We start from the raw sequence: 19,204 nt of genomic DNA on the forward strand, positions 1-19,204 counted from the left end.
TTTAAACAGAAATAGGTCAATTTCGGCCGGCGACTGACTGCAGGTGCATCTCACAGGTGCATGTAGAGTATCGTGACATTTTTTCCGTAGTTTCATTCATTACGTGACACCTTCATATTGTAGAACCATTACATATACAGTGGCATGTTTTGAGCCTTTTTTTGTTTTAATCTAGTCTCTTTTTTAAATACATCACAGAGAGAAATTAAGGCCAGTCGCTCAGCCGAAACGCAGCTTTCCGTCGCGACCATAAATGCTATATAATTACATTATACATACATTGTAATTACTCACAAGCAAGTAGTGGTAGATTATATATATATATAGCCTACTACTACTACTTTCGTCTATATCCGACGGTGAGGGATTAACATGAATGTCTATCTGGCGTTGAAAAACAACGAAAAAGGTACCCATTTTTCGTCGGAAATTGACGCCAGGGATCCTTGGCCATGCGTCACACATTTGACGAGTAGGGAGTGAGACTGTGTTGCTACAGCTTATTTAAGGAATTAAATATTTATTGTTGTTGTTAATCCCGTACAGCATTTCAGCAGCACAGCATGCCAGAAACCTCCAGCAGAAGCACCACTCAAAATGAAGTTAGTCTCCAGCGCACCTTGCCGCCATAGCGGTGAGTGTCGCGTCCGGCACCGCCACCAGTGTAAACGGGTGGTGTGCGGTGGTGTACGCTCTTAGCAACCGTGTGGCTTGTGTACAAGAAATGCGGTAGAACAGGGGGGTATGTTCTCGGACATCCGAGGCTTTGACTGCACACGCACATACGGTGTGAATTACCTACGAAGGAATTTATTCCCGAGCAAGAAATGCACAGACTGGCGGAAGCTGTAGATTTGTATGCATGCGCTCGTTATCGTTGAGGATTGACAGGTGAGTGAGTTTTAAATTGCGGGTGCTTCACGTTTGGGGTGGCGTGGTGGGCGGCTGTGGCCATGTCGTCGGCGTTTACCTGCTAATGCATCGGCCGGCATATCTGTACATTATTACTATCTGTGGGGCATCGATTACGAACAATTAAGGCATATTTTGCTGCAAGGCTCTGGTTGCAAGCTTCTAGCTGGTTGTCATGTTAGTGTTGTATCATCATGCCAGCGAGGATGCAACGAGTTGCGGACACCCGCAAATGCACGCGTGTTGCAGATATCCCACCGTATGCAGGTACCCCGGCCTACCTTTAAAAACGAGCTCACAGTGTTTTCTAATGAGGTGAGGACGGACCATCTGGATGCATGGTGCTGACTGAGATACACTAAAGCCCTGCACACTGACTAAACCTGCATGGAGAGATGTACAGTGATGACCTACAATATAGATTCTTAAATGACATTGCGTTATAATGAGTTCAGATCAGTGTAAATGAGAATATATTAATAATTTCACAAGCCTCATTTCGGTGTCTCAAAATGTACTGTCGTTTTACAACTTGTAAACAATTACAGCACACACACACACTAGACACACAGACAGAAAATGACCAAGTGCAGAATTCACTGATCCATAACCAATTATTTTTAGAGGGACAACAATTTACGATAACATCGTTACATTAATAGCAGGGATATCTGTGCATTTAAACCGGGACATTTGTAAAGGTTTATTAATCACACTCCCTCACTAGCTCACACACACACCTTCAACCCTTCAATCAATCACCTCTCCTCCTGTCACACCCTCCCCATAGCAAGTGACCGTGACCCCCCCCCCCCCCCCCAGCGATCCCGTAACCATGACAGCGGAGGAGACCATCAGCATCAAGGAGGCGGAGGTGGTGAAGCTGATGCTGGACTTCCTGAGCAGCAGGAAGCTACACATTGGCATGCTGGCACTCGAGAAGGAGAGTGGCGTTATCAACGGACTCTACTCCGACGACATGCTCTTCCTGAGGTCAGCGCGGGGTCACTGGGCTGGTGGTTGTTGTTGTTGTTGTTGTTGTTGTTGTTGTTAAAGGAAGAGCTAGACGTTTCCCTCAGAACATGGTATGGTTGCATCACAGCATTCACTACTATTTACTATTGCGTCAAACCTCGAACCATTTGGCAAGGATTCAAACCCCCCCCCTCGACGGTCCTGCCTTCCCAATCTTCTTTAATTCTTTTGTAACATTGTGGACTTTTGAACCGGTTGACCAGACCAATATCGTTATGTAGTGTTTCCTTCCTTTTGAGATGCCTTGGCCTTATATCTGATACGGTATCTCTGATGCCTAAACAATACGTTTCCGTGTTTTTTCGAGCATCTTTTATTTTATAGTGTCTTGACTTCGCCCCACATAACCACTACTGTCTAACAGCATATAAAACGACATTTTATAAACAACAGTATATAAAACGACTTGAACACTTGAAAGGCCTATTGACAATTGGCTGTTTTCACCAGACAACTCATTCTAGACGGCCAATGGGATGAGGTGATGCAGTTCATTCAACCGTTGGAAGGCATGGAGAAGTTTGACAAGAAAAGGTAACAAAGTGATCTCCCGTTTTGTAGTCTTAACAATATGAGAAGGCTATGTGGTTTTAGTTTTACTGTATATTGTTAACGTAACATTGCGTGTTGAGCAGATGCATGTAAAAAACATGTACACCTCGTGCCCCATCTCACGTGAATAATAAATGATTCTCATGCATTTTCAACAGAGTTAAGCAAAATCAATAGAAATGGAAGAATCCATATAAATGACCCTGGCTACAAGTATCTGTAAATGTGTATCTATGCGTTCTTCTTCCAGGTTTCGGTACATCATCCTGAAGCAGAAGTTCCTGGAGGCTCTGTGTGTGAACAACGCCATGTCAGCAGCGGAGGACCCTCACAACGTACTGCAACCCCTGCAAGATTTACCCCAATACACGCTGTCTAAAGTCAGATCTGCCCGCGCATGCACACACGCACGCACACACACGCAGGCACACACGAATGCATGTTCACGCACGTCTGCAGGAAAAACACACATTCATCCACATGCACATCCACACCCCCATCATACCAGTTCCTTCCAGGAACGATGATTACAGCAGCCTAGTGATTGGAAAAAGCCCATTGTCAGCAATCCACTGACGGCAGACTGGGCCGCTTAACAATTGTGCTGGCTAACAGCAACCGAGGCAGTGGAGCAGCGACAGCATCGTAGTGCCCTTGAGCACGGCATGTTGCCCTTCGTGGCTCCAGGCGAGCTGCATAGAGCTCTCCTGGCTGGCCCGCCCGTTTAACAGTCGTTACCTTTGGATAGTCCCTTTGGGTAAAATAGTTTGCGATATGACTAGTGACAAGTGCCTAAGCACCATTTAGGGTTCATATTACAGAAGAGATGCATAAAGTTGATACTTTATTGATCTCAGATGGGAAATGCAAGTGCCATAATAGCAAGCACAGGACAGTGTTACATTGCATATTCAAAAACCTTAAAGGAAACATATCATACCACCAGGTGTGAGTGTGATTAGCCAATTTACAAGCCATTTTCAAAATGTGCAGCATTGTGACCTCACAGGTGGGCGTGTTCACCTAGATGTGTGCTGGATAGATGAGCAAACGTTTACTTCACACAGCCGACATTCACCCATCTACGTGGACACACCCAACTGTGATGTCCCATAGTTGCACATTTTCAAACCTGCTTGTAATGGCTAATCACACTCGCACCCGGCGCGTGTGTAACATGTCCCCCTTTAAGCCAAACGTCTTCATCCTATCCCCCCCGTCAGCTGGAGCTGAGCATGCAGCAGGCGGTGCGCTGCCTGCACTCCCTGGAGGACCACTGCCCCAGCCGGGAGGACTACAGCAAGCTGTGTCTGCTGCTCACGCTGCCGCGGCTCACCCACCACGCCGAGTTCAAGGACTGGAACGCCAGCACGGCGCGCGTCCACTGCTTCGAGGAGTGCTGCCCCATGGTGGCCGAGTTCATCCCCGCCGACCGCAAGCTGAGCGAGGCGGGCTTCCGGGCCAGCGGGAACCGCCTCTTCCAGCTGCTCATCAAGGGCATCCTGTACGAGTGCTGCGTGGAGTTCTGCCAGGTGAGGGCGCCGGAGAGCAAATCGCAAACGATTTGACTTTTGCGATTCAATAGTCAAATAAAGATGATTTTAAATATCAACTCATGCATCAATTCATCTAAACACATTGGCCTGGCCTAAAGGATAGAGCAGTTTATATGTGGACTTCTTCCAATGTTGTGTTGGTCATACTATAGAATGATGAAGGAACTTTAAAAAGAAAAATCGCATACTAAATCGCAATCGCAATATCGGTCGAAATAACCGCGATTCGATTATTTCCCCAAATCGTTCAGCCTTGATGGTGTGGGTGAAGTTCATTCATTCACTGGTTCGATGAATCACTTTGTGTCGTTCGTCATGCGTCATGTGAGCTCGCTTGCTCTACTGCTTGAATTATTCATTTAATTTTGTTTAGTAACATATTGTGGTGTGGGAACTTTGGTGGTACTTCCAGCTCAACTAAAAGCATTTAAAAATCAAATTAAGAGCTGCTTCCTTAATTGAGGAAGTGTTGAATGTGCTCCAGTGCTCATCATTGTGATCAGTATTCAACAGACACAGAGGAGTAATTTCAGTATTATTAACAAGCTAAACATGCACAAAGAGCACTTACACTCCACATAGTTAAATTGTAAATGTACTACTTGTATAGCGCTCTTTTGTAACCAGTGGCCGCTCAAAGCGCTTTACAATATTTCCTAACATTCACCCATTCATGCACTCATTCACACGCCGACAGCGGCGTCGGCCACGCAGGGCGACAGCCAGCTCATCAGGAGCAGTCAGGGTGAGGCGTCTCGCTCAGGAGGTGCCGGGGATTGAACCAGCAACCTTGCGGTTACCTTACCCCCCCCCCCCCCCCCCCCCCCCCCCCCGACAGAGCAAGGCGACGGGCGAGGAGATCTCGGAGGGCGAGGTGCTCCTGGGCGTGGACGTGCTGTGCGGCAACGGCTGTGACGAGCTGGACCTGTCGCTGCTCTCCTGGCTGCAGAACCTCCCGCCGGGCGCCTTCGCCCGCGCCTTCCAGCAGAAGACGCTGAACATCGCCGTGGAGCGGCTGGCCAAGCCGCGGCGGGCGGGGCACGCCGACCTGCTGGCGCCGCTCCTCCAGCGGCTCTCGCCCTGGGGCCCCGCCTCCCCGCCCAGCCTGCACCCCGGCCGGCCGCGGCCGCAGTCGGCCGACGGCTACATGTCGCGCTCGCTGAACCCGGCGCTCGACGGGCTGAGCCACGGGCTGGCGGCCGTGCAGGGGGGAGGGGGGCGCAGGAGGAGGGGGGGGGGAGGCGGCCTGGGGGGAGGGGGCGGGGCCGAGGAGGAGGAGATGAGCCGCAGCATGGTGGAGAGGCACGTGCACCAGCTGGACGACTCGCCCGAGAGGTGAGGCCGCGAGTGGTGCTGAGTCTGACCGCTGTCGCCTAGCAACAGGGGGTGAAGGGGGGGGGGGGGGGGGGGGAGTTGTATCGGCTGGGGTAGGGTTCCCCGACCTTCGGGTCATCTGAAGTGCATATTTGAACGGTGAATTATCCCATACTACTTTTCTGGTTACAATAATTGTATTGAATTATTTGAACTACTATTATTACAGGTTTGATCCCCAATTTACCAGTCGGCATCCTTGACCAAAAAGCCAAACAGCTCCCTGCTCCTTAATGACGTGTATCAGTATGATCTGTACGTTTCTTTTGACTAAAGCCTCCCTCACATAGTAGATGGAAAAAAGCAGGATGCTACTATACCCTGTCCTCTGATCATGTTGCTCTTTGAGAGCTCTATGGCTCCACCTATTGGACAATTACTGAATTACTAACTTTGGTTATTGTGCATTTTATCTATAGTCAAACTAGATCACGGTAACAATGCCGCTTTGACTATGAACTTAACCCTTTCAACACTTGTTGAGAAGTTAAAGTTGAGTTAAAGACTTCCCCCAGTTGAGATGCAGATGGGTTGAATGTATTCCGTTCTTCATTTTCCTTCAGGAGGCACCCACAGGGCCTAGAGGGTTCAAACCCTGTGCGCACCCCTCAAGCCCCTGCGAAAGACAGTGGGACACCCTGTAGCGTCGAGAGGGAAGAGGTAATAAGAAAGAAACAAAAATGGTGTGTGTGTGTGTGTGTGTGTGTGTGTGTGTGTGTGTGTGTGTGTGTGTGTGTGTGTGTGTGTGTGTGTGTGTGTGTGTGTGTGTGTGTGTGTGTGTGTGTGTGTGTGTGTGTGTGAATGCATGGGAGTGTGTATACCGGTATGTTTGTGCACATGCATGCATGGGAGTGTGTATATGTTTATGCACATGAATGTGTGTGTGTGTGTGTGTGTGTGTGCGCGCGCGCACATGCATGTGTGTGTGCTTGTGCTAACCTGTGTGTGTGTGTGTGTGTTCCCCCAGCGCGGGGAGTGTGCGGACCTGGCCCAGGAGGAGTACAACAGGCAGCGTCTGCGCGTGCAGCAGCACCTTGAGCAGAAGCAGCAGCAGAAGCAGCTGTACCAGCAGATGCTGCTGGAGGGCGGGGTCAAGCCCCACGAGACCCCGCCGGGGGACCAGGCCAACCTCACCGAGACCTTCCTGAGCAGGTAGGATTACCCCTCCGTCCAGCAGGTCGACACCTTCCTCCCACAGGTAGACCCCCAGAATCCTTCCTCCCACAGGTAGATACCGGCCTTCAACAGGTGAACCCCCAGGATCCTTCCTTCCTATGGTAGTTTCTTCCCCCAATAGGTAGAACTCTAGACACCTTCCTCCAACAGGTAGACCCCCAGACCCCTCCCTTCCACAGGTAGACATCGAAGCCCTGTGTACAAATCCATTCTATCCCAGAAATGTCCCAGAACATGTGTGAGTGGGAACAGGGATCGATAGGCCTGGAAATCTTAGCTTGGCTTAGGGTGATTCTGAAAATGAGTAGCGCTTCATGCAGAGGGGGAGTTTGAAGGCAACCATCGTAATGAGATGGAAGTGTTGCGTCACTGCCGTCCGCCGGGCCGTCCCTTGGCCCATCTATTCCGGCATTGATTGGCCACGTGTGAAAGGGCCCCAGAAGCGTCGCTGGTGGTGCCCGAATGGTTTCCCCAGTCATTTACCAGGAACTAGGCAAGGCAATTTTATTTGTATAGCGCATTTCTTACATCAAGCAGTTAAATGTGCTTTACAGACAAAAAAAACAAAAAACAGTATAATTTATAGTGAAGAAATACATGCAAACAATATAATGAAAGTCCTTCAATGAAATTACACATGTACTATAAAAATAAAGGGAGAAAAAGTTACAAATTAAAAAGACCATCAGTAAGGTCAGATATGAATCCGACATTAAAATATAAATCGATTTAGATTAAAAAAAAGAGAAGTATAAATCAATTAGAAACTACTGTATGTGTGAAAGAGGCTGTAGACACTTTCCTCGCCTCCTCGCCTCCTAGACTCCCTCATGAGCCGCCTAGCCCCTCCCCAGTAAAGGTTTTGAGCCAGAGCGTCCTGCCGTCCCTCCCCAGGTCCATCCAGAAGCTGGAGGAGATGAACGCGGTCATCGACCCCGCCGGCGACGAGGCCGGCGTCGGGCGCCTGACCCCCGCCCACTGGAACGGGGGAGCGGACCACCCGGAGGCGGGGGGCCCCGGCCAGGAGAGGCCCGCCAGCAGCTCGCCCCTGAGCACCAGCTCTCACGGGGGGAGGCCCTCCTTCGTCGAGTCGCCCATCCTCGAAGCGTAAGAGTCTGTCGGGGACGTTTGGTTGATTGATTGATTTTTTTATTTGTCCATTTTGATGTAAAATATGAACAGCACTCTGGGGCTTACATTAAAATACATAAACAGTCAGGGATGACACAATAAAGGATTATTTACATTGTTGTCCCGGTTTTGGTGTTCTTCCTTTGACAGATTATAATGTATGAATAATAAGGACCCCTATGTACATTTGGATATAGAGTTGATAGACGTTGCCGCTGTGTTTTCTATTTTAGTATTTTTTTTAAATGAGTGATCTTGTTATCTCTAAATTTCTGACTGAATTCAAAAGTAATTCTGTATCTGTGTTGTTTATGCTTGTGTTGTTGTGAACCATTAGGGCAGAGAGGACAAAGTCCACCTCTTCGGCCGCTCAGGAGGATTTAGTCACGCGGAACGCATCACAAGAAGTGAGGTCATTTTATGTTTGTTATTTATATATACTGTAGCTATCTATAGACTGAAATCTTCATGGGAAATGGTATTTGGAGATAAACCCTTTCACATGCCATGTGGGGTTTGAGAAACCTGATGATTTGTGTTTGTGGCGATTCTCAGAACAAAAGAATCGCCACAAGCAGTTCACTTGCCCTCCTATTCATTCACATGAATGCTGATTGGCCTGTATTTCTCCATGTCCGCCCAGCCACCGGGGGGGCCCAGGTCCAAGCCGCAGTACGTGAAGGTGAACCAGCTGGAGGACACGCAGGCGGTGCGCGCCGTGGCCTTCCACCCCTCGGGGGCGCTCTACGCCGTCGGCTCCAACTCTAAAACACTGCGGGTGTGTGCCTACCCAGAATCCCTCACTGCAAGGTACGAGACGCACGTCATATCGGCCGTACGAATTCAAAATACAAATTTATTTATTTTATTGATCAGGGACAAATGAATTGTACATTGTTTCATATAAAATATAAAATAGATGACATGCGTTCAGGTTTCTAGTCAAGACTAATTTGCAACCCCTTTCCCTGGTATATCTATATCTATCCACGAATGACCCCCTCAATGGGGATTGAGTTTTATTGATCACCCTTCTCGATAGAAGTCGACTCTACAAACATACGTTAACTGGGTGTGTGTGTGTCTGTGCGCAGCGACCCGAGCCGGGCGATCAAGCAGCCCGTGGTTCGCTTCCGGAGGAACAAGCACCACAAGGGCTCCATCTACTGCGTGGCCTGGAGCCAGTGCGGCCAGCTGCTGGCCACCGGCTCCAACGACAAGTTTGTCAAAGTCCTGCCGTTCAACGCAGACACCTGCAACGCCACAGGTAGAGTGTGTGTGTGTGTGTGTGTGTGTGTGTGTGTGTGTGTCTCTTCTTGGCTGTGGGACCCACTCGCTTTCCATAAAGGAAACTTCCATTCAATGCATCAGTTAGTCTAAATAGGCCCCAGTATTTCCTTAGTTTCCCATTAAGGAAGCACCCATTACCAGTCGTGGATAGTGTGTAGGGGTCATTTCCCTGCCGGAAGGTTTAGGGTTCAATCCCCAATCTCTGCCTGCGCTTTAAATCTTTGTGTGTGTTTTGTGTGTTGCGTATGATGTGTGTGTAAATGGTAAATGGACTGCATTTATGTAGTGCTTTTCTAACCGTTGGCCACCCAAAGCGCTTTACAACATTGCTAACATTCACCCATTCACGCACACGAGGGGTGAGGGACACCCTGACACCCGGCTAATAGGAGCTGGGGATCCAACTGGCAACCTTCCGGTTACCAGCCAACCTGCTCTACCTCCTGAGCAGTGTGTGTTGTGTGTCGTGTGTGTGTTGTCTATGATATGTGTGTGTGTGTGATGCAGGGCCGGACCTGGAGTTCAGCATGCACGACGGGACCATCCGGGACCTGGCCTTCATGGAGGGCGGGGGCTCGCGCGGCGCGTCGCTGATCAGCGCGGGGGCGGGGGACTGCAACATCTACATCACGGACTGTCAGAGAGGCCAGGGTCTGCACGCGCTCAGTGGACACACCGGTACGCACTCTGACGCTCATTAATCTCACCTGAAAACTGATCTATTCAGACAAGCCTGCTCCCTTTAAGTCAGTTGCATCCTTTGGATTGGAATGACCCGTTCCTCTTTTGTACACTGTTTTATTATTTTTATACAATATATTTTTTGATTGCTCTTATGACTGTTTGATGTATTGATTGTTTTTGATTTTTTAAGGTGACTTGAGTGTCAAAAAAGGTGCCCATGAATAAAATGTATTTATTATTAGACACTGGTTCCTGACCGCTCACCCAGAGGTTTATGACGGGGACGTTGGAAACCTGTCGTAAACCTCTGGGTGAGCTTACTGTAAATGAAGTGAAACAAAATCAAGTGACAAGCTATCACCGTCTGAGGTGACACTATGGCGATTGAACCTAAAGCCCTTTATCAACTCTGTCTTTCGCGCTGCTATATCTGTAACTCTTGGGACTAATAAAGGTACATAAACACTTATCAGCCAATCCATGGCCAAAGTGAAGGAAACATATATTTTAGATTACCATTTCAAAGCATAGCTTCACCTTACTCACGACCTACTCAACAAAACTACAAGTTTCATCAAGATCCACTTCATAAAAGGGAATCTTCTCATCCTAAAATAAGATGCCAAACCTCTACTTAAAATAAAATATATTACATAATGTAATGTGATTGTGTGTGTATTTTCTGCAGTGCTAAATGTATGTTGTCTTCTCTGACCACCATTTTGTTCTGTGGCGCCCGACCAGGTCACATCCTGTCCCTGTACACGTGGGGCGGCTGGATGATCGCGTCGGGCTCCCAGGACAAGACGGTGCGCTTCTGGGACCTGCGGGTGCCCAGCTGCGTGCGGGTGGTGGGCACCTCGCTGCACGGCTCTGGTGAGGCCCTCCGAGCTCTGCACAATGCCTCTATTTTTTTTAATGGTCTTCTTTCAGCTTTTTTTTGTTATGTTACATGTTGTAAAACAAAAATAATGAATTACAGTAAGAGACGAGACACATTTCCATATTTAACATTTTTAAAAGAGTAACCAAAGACTAAATCCGGGCGGCACAAACCGGCTACAGACAAGATTTATAAAAAATTTAAATGTTCTGCATTTATATAGCGCTTTATCTGTAACCAGTGGCGCTTTACAATATTGCCACACAATCACCCATTCATACACGCATACATGCATACACCGACGGCGGAGTCAGCCATGCAAAGGAGACAGCCAGCTCGTCGGGAGCAGTTAGGGTGAGGTGCCTTGCTCAGGGACACCTCGACACACGCTAGGAGGCGCCGGGGATCAAACTAGCAACCTTGCGGTTACCAGCCAACCCGCTCTACCTCCTGAGCTAGTGCCGCCCGCTAGTGCAACCGCCATTAGTCTGTCCTTGATAATCAGGAGCGTGTCCACTTATCAAAGTTTAATTAAAGTTTTGGCAGTGGCGTCAGTGGACACTCACGATGCACACGGCTAGTGCAGGTGAACGTAGCCAAGCATTTACTCGATGAATTTTTATTTTTTTTCAAGGTTCAAACAATATTTATTGAAACGATATTTTAACAAACGCCAGCATCAACCTTAAGCCTCAACCAATCACAGCCCATCTCTCCCACAACCAGGAAGTGCGGTGGCGTCGGTTGCCGTGGACCCCAGCGGGCGTCTCCTAGCGACCGGCCAGGAGGACAGCAGCTGCATGCTGTACGACGTGCGCGGGGGCCGCATGGTGCAGACCTACCGGCCGCACAGCTCCGACGTGCGCTCGGTGCGCTTCTCGCTGGGGGCCCACTACCTCCTCACCGGCTCCTACGACCACAAGGTGGTGGTCACCGACCTGCAAGGTACCACGGGCGGGGAAGAAGGGACCACAATGTCGCGGTACTCCCAATATGGTCATTAGTACAGAATGCAAATCAAGTAACCACAAGAGTTGAACCCTCTCGTGGAACCCTTTGTTTGCACATGCACCAGCTCCAAACTCCTACCGCTTTTACCGTGTGTGTGTGTGTGTGGGTCATGCAAATCAGGGAGCGCAGTTCGGTAAATTACCTCTGGGGGTCAGCGAGGAGGCTTAGTCATGCAAAACGAATGAAAGTCTGGGAAAAGGTGTTATTGGGGAAGCGGTCAAGATAATCAGATGAAACCCTGATCCTAATTTGATAAGAGGAAAGTTGGACGAGAACTTGCCTTATCTTTGAGTGCATTGACCATTTAGGTCTGTAGGACAGTTCCTAACATCATGCAAGGGCTGACCTAAAGAATTCGATTCTTTAGGTCTTCATTCGATTAGATTTTGATTCGATATTGATCCAATTGCTTCGATATCGATTCAATAATAAGTGAAGATGACAAAAATACCTAAATATTATTTAGAATTAACCATTTCATTGTGCTTTAACTAGCAAAAAGGGAAAACACCATTGTATAGTATTGTTCCTGAGCTAAACTTGCAGCATAAAAGTAATAATCATAACATGGACAAATACAAAAGGGCATGTACATTTAGGCATACTCGCTTCGCGATCACAATGACTGAGTATGCTTCTTTTTTATTTTTTTTATTTATGGAAATAATCGATAAAAAAAAAAAAAAATCGGAATCAAAATTGAATAGAGAACAAATAAGTTGCAGCGCATTGATGAATCGATGTTTTTACCCAGCCCTACCTCACGCTGCGTTCTCCCCCTCCCCCTCACCAGGGGACCTGACCAAGCCGCTGCCCCAGACCGTTGCCGGGGAACACGACGGCAAGGTGATCCAGTCCCGGTGGCACACGAGGGACCTGGCCTTCGTCTCGTCCTCCGCAGACCGGACGGTCGCCCTCTGGGCGCGCAACGCTGGCACCCAGCCCCTAGCACCCAGCCCCTAGCACCCAGCCCCTAGAGCTAGGTAGGGCTTCTACGGGCACAACATCACAGACTGTGTGCGTGTGAGCGTGTGCGTGTGTGTCACGATAGTCGTGTGGTGTGTCACGGATTGTGTCTGTGTGTTAGCTAACAACAACCTCATCATTGGATATTTTTATTTAAGAAGATAATTATTGTACACGGTACTAAAGACAAAAAAAAAAAGGTGTGATAGGCGTTGACTTTGCGTGTTTATGTGTGTCTACTTGTATGTGTGCTTTTGCAGTCATGTGCCTAATAGCTTTCTCTTCAGTATGGACTGCTGGACTGTACATACACACTGAATGTCACTGCTTGTATTAATGTGTGTATGCACGTGTGAGGGTGTATGCACGTTTGTGTGTTTACATTATGCAAACTGAACCTTATTTTTCCAATGAGGTACTTGGAATTTTCCCCAATTGATGTTCCTGCTCATGCTGCTGCCTAATTTGAATCTCTCAACCTTTGTGCCATTTTACTGCATTCCTTTTCCTGTATGAAAATAACAGAGACCTGATCTCTAGTCTAATAAGGGTTTGATGTGGACGAAATAATAACTGCATGTAGAATCCCCACATTCACGGGGTTGTACTTAGATATTTGTAATACCTTACTGTGTATTGCCAAGTAAGTTAGAATCAGACAGATTGCTTTCGAATTGGAATATTTAATATTTGTCAATGCCGATGGATTGCGTGTGTTTTTAAAACTTTGTAGAATGTCAAGTAATGTTATAAATACTGAGAAATACTTATATCTTTAAAGGTGGAGAGAAGACGTTTTATTTGAAAAGCTTTATTCCCATTCCTGGTTTGCCTTATAATGTAATAAATGAATGCAAATACAGCGTATTTATTATCCTTTGGATGCATAGAAACATAACATTGAATACTATGATAGCTGTTCTTGTGGCGGAAATAGCGTGTTTGTGGTTGCTTCATGTGGCCTGAATCAAAAGGGACAAACCTCATGAAGTTCATGAATATTACAAGGGGTTGCAAAATAAAATCTAGGTTATATTGATTGTGATGGTTGTTTTTTTTCAGTAATTCAGTTCTTGACCTTGTTTTAGAAATACCTCAAACTGTGTGAAGTCTACATTGATGAGGAAACAATATTAGGATCTAAGAATGCATTAAATAGTGTACAATTAATGTTGACATGAATTGTGGCGAAATGATTCCAAAAGTACTGCCTTATAGTATTTAATTTAATCAAATGATTTGCTTTCTAATTTTCTTCAATCTCTTTTTATATCGTAGCACTTAAAAGCAGTTGCTTTGCTGATGTTTTGAAGTTGTTTGCACTTGAATTACTTTTTTGAATGAACATAATGTAAGGCACTGCATCCTAAATGGACGCTTTTGTTTTGATGTAACGAAACGTAGTAGAATCATACTATCCCATTCGATTTTTAATTCAAACTGTATTCTAACTCATTTGATATTTTGTCTGTTAATTGTTTCAATTTCCCCAGCTCTGTACATTTAGATTCACCAATGTAATCATCGGATTCATCCATTGTTAAACACAAAGCAGCTAAAAGCATTCCTAATCATTGCCACGCCTTTCAACAACATAAGCAATTAGTAACGACAAAGCAAATGCAATGGCCGGTTTCTATTACGGGCAAAATAAAAAAGTGGATCCAGTATTTGAGCAGACTGCGGCTCTAGGTCATTGACATACAAGTCCACAGACCCCTTTTCCATCCACCTATAGTTGAAAGTGCTCCCCTATTTATCAGTTTTAGTGGAAAGATGTGAAACCTGTTTTTGTTCATACAAAGCCCTGTGGCGGAGGGGTAGCTAGATGACATCTTCTGAAGCCACCAATGGAACCAAATCAGTTCCTTCTACCAGACCAGAACGGTCTGGTCAGACTATGGAACGCCCTCCCTGACAACCTGTACTGAAGTACTGTACTGTACTGAAGGCCCCACAGAATACAACCTTAAGACTTTTTTATTTATTTTTTTTTAAAGCCTTTTGCTACTTTCTCTTTTACTGTATACGTATATGTTTTAACAACCCTTTTCTCTCTCTTAAACTAGCACTTTGAGATTTTCAAATGTAAATTGCTCTACAAATAAAATGTATCATTATTATTATTAACGGGGTGAGTACAAGACAGGACGGCTCCGTATAGGGGTGTGGGCTGAATTGTTTGATGGACGGACGGAATGCCTACCCTAACTACCCTCTGGGTTGACCACGGTGCAGTCAGGTATTGCCAGAACCGATGTGCGTCTTTCAAGCAAAGATGCAGGGAAGAAATGAGTATAGACTGCATTTAAACTTCTCTGAACTGAGGCCACACAATTTGCTCTTCCCAATCACACACCTGGTCAACAGCAGCAGCCATCTCGTCGGGAGCAGTCGGGGTTAGGTGTCATGCCCAGGGACGCCTGGACACTTGGGTCCGCGGTGCCTGGGATCAAACTAGCAACCTCTCGGGGTTGCCGGAAGACCTTCTCTGCCGCCTGAGCCACAGCAGAGAGATGTGGGCAAGGGTGGGTGAAAGAACACAAGGAAGACGAGGACCTGTGAGAAGACACGCTGATGATGATGAGGTGGATGATGATGATGACGAAGAGGGTTGGAAAGGAGGATGGAGGGAGATTGAGAGATGCTCAGCCCCACAGTGGGTAATTAAACAAGCCGGGATAGAGAAACAGAGAGAAACAGAGAGAGAGAGAGAGGGGGGGATGGGGATTTACCTTTATTTTTTACGCTGCCCTCGATCATTCCCGCTTTTGTTGGCCGGACAATGGGAAGCAGGAGGGACAGGGATAAAACGGATAGGCCCCCCAACGTCAAGCCACTAACCCGGGAGAGTCAGGAGAGACAGCAGCTCACCTAGCAACAGTAAGGTACCCCACATTCATTCTTCTTGTTTTAACTCAATTTGTGGCAAAACTTGTGTGATGTTTTACAATTTTCCTTGGAGAGGGGTCAGAATTCTCAGATTCCTTAAAATTAACATCTATCGTCTAGAAGTGTGACCTGGGAGAACTTTTACAGATGTAGGATGATAGAAAAGGCTGTTTAAACATATATGTATATAATAATCGTCTTTATACTTTGAGGCTTGGTCCGGGTTTCACTACATTGTATGTTCTCCCATCATCAAAAAGTATCCGTTCCAAAATAACTTTATGAAGTTAAGTTTGAGGTATTTGACAGCTGTCGGGGAGTTGTTCTGTGTTGAGTTGTTATTGAATTCATCCTAAAGCTAAGTCCAACACTGCAACAATGTGTTGTAGTTTTAAATAAGTGCTGATTTTTTGAAAAGTGCAAACAGCTCGTGTGCATGCATGTGCATGCGTGAGTGGCAGAGCAACAATGCTGACCGCTTTTTCTGCTGCTGGGCCTGGGGCCGGGAGTTTGGGGGTCATTGAAGAGACTTAGTCAGTAACAATGAATCTGTGAACTGTGCCATCAGCACTCCCTTTGACAGGAGGCCATGTTGGCCAAACTGTTTTGTTGCCTTTGTTTTGCTACTTTATTATTTTTTCACGTTGACCGGATATATATTTAAATTCGCCGACTGCCAATATTCTACTACCACTAAGCCTGAAGGCTTTGCCATATCCATATTGACACGATTTCGACGTCAACATATAATAATATGATATATTATAAAACCATAATATACCATTAACTCCCGAGTTAATAACAGCCCTGTGGATGATTGCACCCATCTAGGGCATGGCCTTTGGTTCAGTTTGTCTAGATTTAAAGAGAATGGGCCTTATTCACCATCCTAGCGGCCATCTTGGTTCTAAACATGAGCTCCAGCTCACAGCTAGCATTCAGAACCAAGATGGCCGCCGGTTGAAAAAGGCCCACAGAGAAACCATACAAGGACCGTAGAGAAATCCTCCAGGAGCTGAAGAGATTCAATTATAAAGATGTATAATAGCACGCAAACAAATTACGACTGTTATAACATCTTGGGACAATAAGTACATAAGTCTCAAGGGTCGAGTTTTTTCATCCATCTCCTAAAAGTGTTAATGTGGTCGACATAAACAACTATAGGGTTACGGAAAAGTGTTCCGCAGACATCTTTGTATACTGTTGATAGAAATCCTATATAATAATAATCAATCAAATTGATACAGCGCTTTTCCCACTGCTCAAAGACGCTTCACAATCGCTTCATAAGCTAAATCATGAGCAGAAAAAAAACAAAAGAATGACCTTTGACCTCTCCTCAGTTGTTTTCCAGGAGGTCAGCGCCCGCCGAAGCTTCTCCTCGATGCTCTACACGCTGGCCGGCGGGGGCACGCTCTGCGGGGTGGTCTCCCTGGTGCTCCTCATCGTCTCCACTGTGACCGACTTCTGGATGCAGTACCGGTACTCGGGCAGCTCGGCCAATCAGGGGCTCTGGAGATTCTGCATCAATCACAAATGCCACGCCCACACCATGACAGTGGGTGAGTCGGCACCGAACGTCTGCGTTGCTATTGGTCGATCTGTTGGTCGACCGAGCTCCATCAACCGTCTTTAACAAATGGGATGTAGTGGTGGACGGCTTTTGTTTGAGGGAAGGCCACATGGAACACAACACACACACGCGGGAAGGATAGTGATGGTTAGGGAACACACACATATACATAGAAAGGATAGTGATAAGGGTACAACACACACACACACACACACAGGAAGGAAGGTGATAAGTGTACAACACACACACACACACACACACACACACACACACACACACACACACACACACACGGGGAGGATAGTGAGGGTTAGACAACACACACATACATAGAAGGATAGTGATAAGTGTACAACACACACACACACACACAGGAAGGAAGGTGATAAGTGTACAACACACACACACACACACAGGAAGGATAGTGAGGGTTAGACAACACACACATACATAGAAGGATAGTGATAAGGGTACGACACACACACCACACACACACACATACACACAGGAAGGAAGGTGATAAGTGTACAACACACACACACAAACACACACACGGGAAGGATAGTGATGGGCTAACAACACACACACACACACACACACACACACGGGAAGGAGAGTGATCAGCGTTGGTAGGTTTCTGTGTCTGACCGATGGTTAAGGCGTGACCTCTGTGCCTCCGGTGCGTCTCAGCCTTCTGGGACGCCACCCGGGCCTTCATGCTGCTGGCCGTGCTGAGCTGCTTCGCCGGCGTGGTCCTGGGCCTCAGCGCCTTCGCTAACGGCACCAAGAGCAGGAGGGTCCGCACAGGGGGCATCGCCCTGATCCTCTCAGGTAACACACACACACACGCACAGACACAGACACACACACTCTCTCTGTCTCACACTAAGACACACACGGTGTCTCTCTCTCTCTCACACACACAAAGACACACACACGGTGTCTCTCTCTCACACATAAAGACACACACACGGTGTCTCTCTCTCTCACAAAGAAATACACAGTGTCTTTCTCTCACACACACACACACACACACACACACACACACACACACACACACACGGTGTCTCCCATTCTTAGGTATAAAGGTGGAACAAAATAGAGCTCTATTGTTTCTCCAAACCGTTCCAATATATCATTTCAATAAGGACTGTGATGGGTTTGAGTGCAAAAGCAAACATTGAAACGTATTAAAAGGGGACAATGCAGCCTATCTTATCTGGAGCGATACGTTTAGCATTGTCCCCAGGCGACATTAGACGCAAAACAAAGGAAAGGCGCGAGGCGGCTGCGTGATTAACCTATGGCACACTTTCATGCATTGCGTGGGCTGTTTATTGAAGTGTGCGGCTGTTTGTTTCCTGACCCAACAGGGTTCCTGGCGCTGCTGGCCCTGGCTATTTACACTGGTGTTACGGTCACGTTCTTCGGCAAGAGGTTCATGGACTGGCGCTTCTCCTGGTCTTACATCACAGGCTGGGTGGCCATCATTCTGTCCTTCGCTGCAGGTGAAACAAATAGATATACGTTTCAGATTGGATACGAGAGTCACGCATGTATAACGTGTTCCATTCTGTTCATTGCAAAACTCTACATTTTCCCAAGAATTCCCTTGAGTGTTGATATTCTTTATAAAATAAGATCTCTCATCTAGGGGAACATTAACAGCTATGAGATGATGGAAAAGGGTGCATAGACATATGTATATTAGAATACTTTATACTTTGATACAGTAGGTTTCGTTGCATTACGCGTTCTTGATGTGTGAGATTCACCTTATGTTCTTTTCATTGACACAAGAAATGCAACCTCAGACTGTAAGGCCTCCTGGTCCTCCGGACTGATAGATCTCGTGGACGTGATGTTTCTAACCGTTTTTCCGGCTCCGTGTGGACAGGCGCCTTCCAGCTCTGTGCGTACCAGAAGACGGTCGGAGAACCGGCTCCACCCAACATCCAGGACACCTGAATCCTGCTCGGAGCGGCACAACTGTTGAACAAACTAGCTACTACGTCGTAAATAAAGTATCAACGGTCACAGCTTTGAAGGTTTTCTAGAATAGAATAAAGATTAGAAGGATATTGTTGTCGAGTGATTTCCTACCTTTTCCTAAATCGAATTGAATAAATCGAATTGAACCAGAAGGGAAAGTTCTTTGATTGGTTA

The 19,204-nt window shown here is 46.8% G+C and overlaps 3 protein-coding genes and 1 long non-coding RNA gene across 6 annotated transcripts in view; 2 read left to right on the forward strand and 2 right to left on the reverse strand.

The window, feature by feature from the left end:
- LOC132469520 (THAP domain-containing protein 2-like) overlaps positions 1-630 on the reverse strand; it is an 8,849-nt gene extending 8,219 nt beyond the window's left edge. The window contains exon 1 of the mRNA XM_060067511.1: positions 625-630. Coding sequence (XP_059923494.1) covers positions 625-630 — 6 coding nt within the window. The remainder of the gene's footprint in view (positions 1-624) is intronic.
- On the forward strand, positions 556-13,610 carry LOC132468535 (WD repeat-containing protein 47-like). Of its 2 annotated transcripts, none has more exons than XM_060066267.1 (16): positions 556-891; positions 1,703-1,905; positions 2,398-2,481; positions 2,750-2,834; positions 3,723-4,031; positions 4,894-5,390; positions 5,993-6,089; positions 6,397-6,581; positions 7,500-7,712; positions 8,074-8,143; positions 8,380-8,546; positions 8,831-9,003; positions 9,534-9,704; positions 10,455-10,586; positions 11,320-11,538; positions 12,398-13,610. In XM_060066267.1, exons 2-16 carry the CDS (start codon positions 1,748-1,750, stop codon positions 12,565-12,567), a joined length of 2,730 nt encoding a protein of 909 aa, XP_059922250.1. In that variant the 5' UTR covers positions 556-891; positions 1,703-1,747; the 3' UTR covers positions 12,568-13,610. The 2 variants fall into 2 exon arrangements, with proteins under 2 accessions (XP_059922250.1, XP_059922249.1); XM_060066266.1 differs by having other exon boundaries at positions 557-891; positions 1,735-1,905.
- Positions 12,996-15,442, reverse strand: LOC132468537 (uncharacterized). The gene is made up of 2 exons (XR_009528242.1): positions 15,306-15,442; positions 12,996-15,068 (listed from the first exon to the last, which is right to left on the reverse strand). It is a non-coding gene; the product is annotated as an uncharacterized LOC132468537 (long non-coding RNA).
- On the forward strand, positions 15,334-19,119 carry lim2.2 (lens intrinsic membrane protein 2.2). 2 transcript variants are annotated; one of them, XM_060066268.1, is made up of 5 exons: positions 15,334-15,458; positions 16,809-17,027; positions 17,729-17,869; positions 18,412-18,546; positions 18,936-19,119. In XM_060066268.1, the coding sequence occupies exons 2-5, from the start codon at positions 16,850-16,852 to the stop codon at positions 19,004-19,006; spliced, it is 525 nt and encodes a 174-aa protein (XP_059922251.1). In that variant the 5' UTR covers positions 15,334-15,458; positions 16,809-16,849; the 3' UTR covers positions 19,007-19,119. The 2 variants fall into 2 exon arrangements, with proteins under 2 accessions (XP_059922251.1, XP_059922252.1); XM_060066269.1 differs by having other exon boundaries at positions 15,348-15,453.
- Positions 19,120-19,204: the final 85 nt, after the last annotated feature.

Source organism: Gadus macrocephalus, chromosome 12 (assembly GCF_031168955.1).
Source record: "Gadus macrocephalus chromosome 12, ASM3116895v1".
NCBI classification, from domain to species: domain Eukaryota; kingdom Metazoa; phylum Chordata; class Actinopteri; order Gadiformes; family Gadidae; genus Gadus; species Gadus macrocephalus.

What these genes read in the sequence shown, in the direction of transcription:
- LOC132468535 (XM_060066266.1), top strand. Translation starts at nt 863, where the DNA reads ATGCGCTCGTTATCGTTGAGGATTGACAG. An exon ending in TTATCGTTGAGGATTGACAG is followed by an intron (nt 892 to 1,734) that starts GTGAGTGAGTTT and finishes CCCCCCCCCCAG; the next exon opens with CGATCCCGTAACCATGACAG. An exon ending in CGCGGAACGCATCACAAGAA is followed by an intron (nt 8,144 to 8,379) that starts GTGAGGTCATTT and finishes ATGTCCGCCCAG; the next exon opens with CCACCGGGGGGGCCCAGGTC.
- lim2.2 (XM_060066268.1), top strand. Translation starts at nt 16,850, where the DNA reads ATGCTCTACACGCTGGCCGGCGGGGGCACGCTCTGCGGGGTGGTCTCC. An exon ending in CGCCCACACCATGACAGTGG is followed by an intron (nt 17,028 to 17,728) that starts GTGAGTCGGCAC and finishes GGTGCGTCTCAG; the next exon opens with CCTTCTGGGACGCCACCCGG. An exon ending in CATCGCCCTGATCCTCTCAG is followed by an intron (nt 17,870 to 18,411) that starts GTAACACACACA and finishes CTGACCCAACAG; the next exon opens with GGTTCCTGGCGCTGCTGGCC.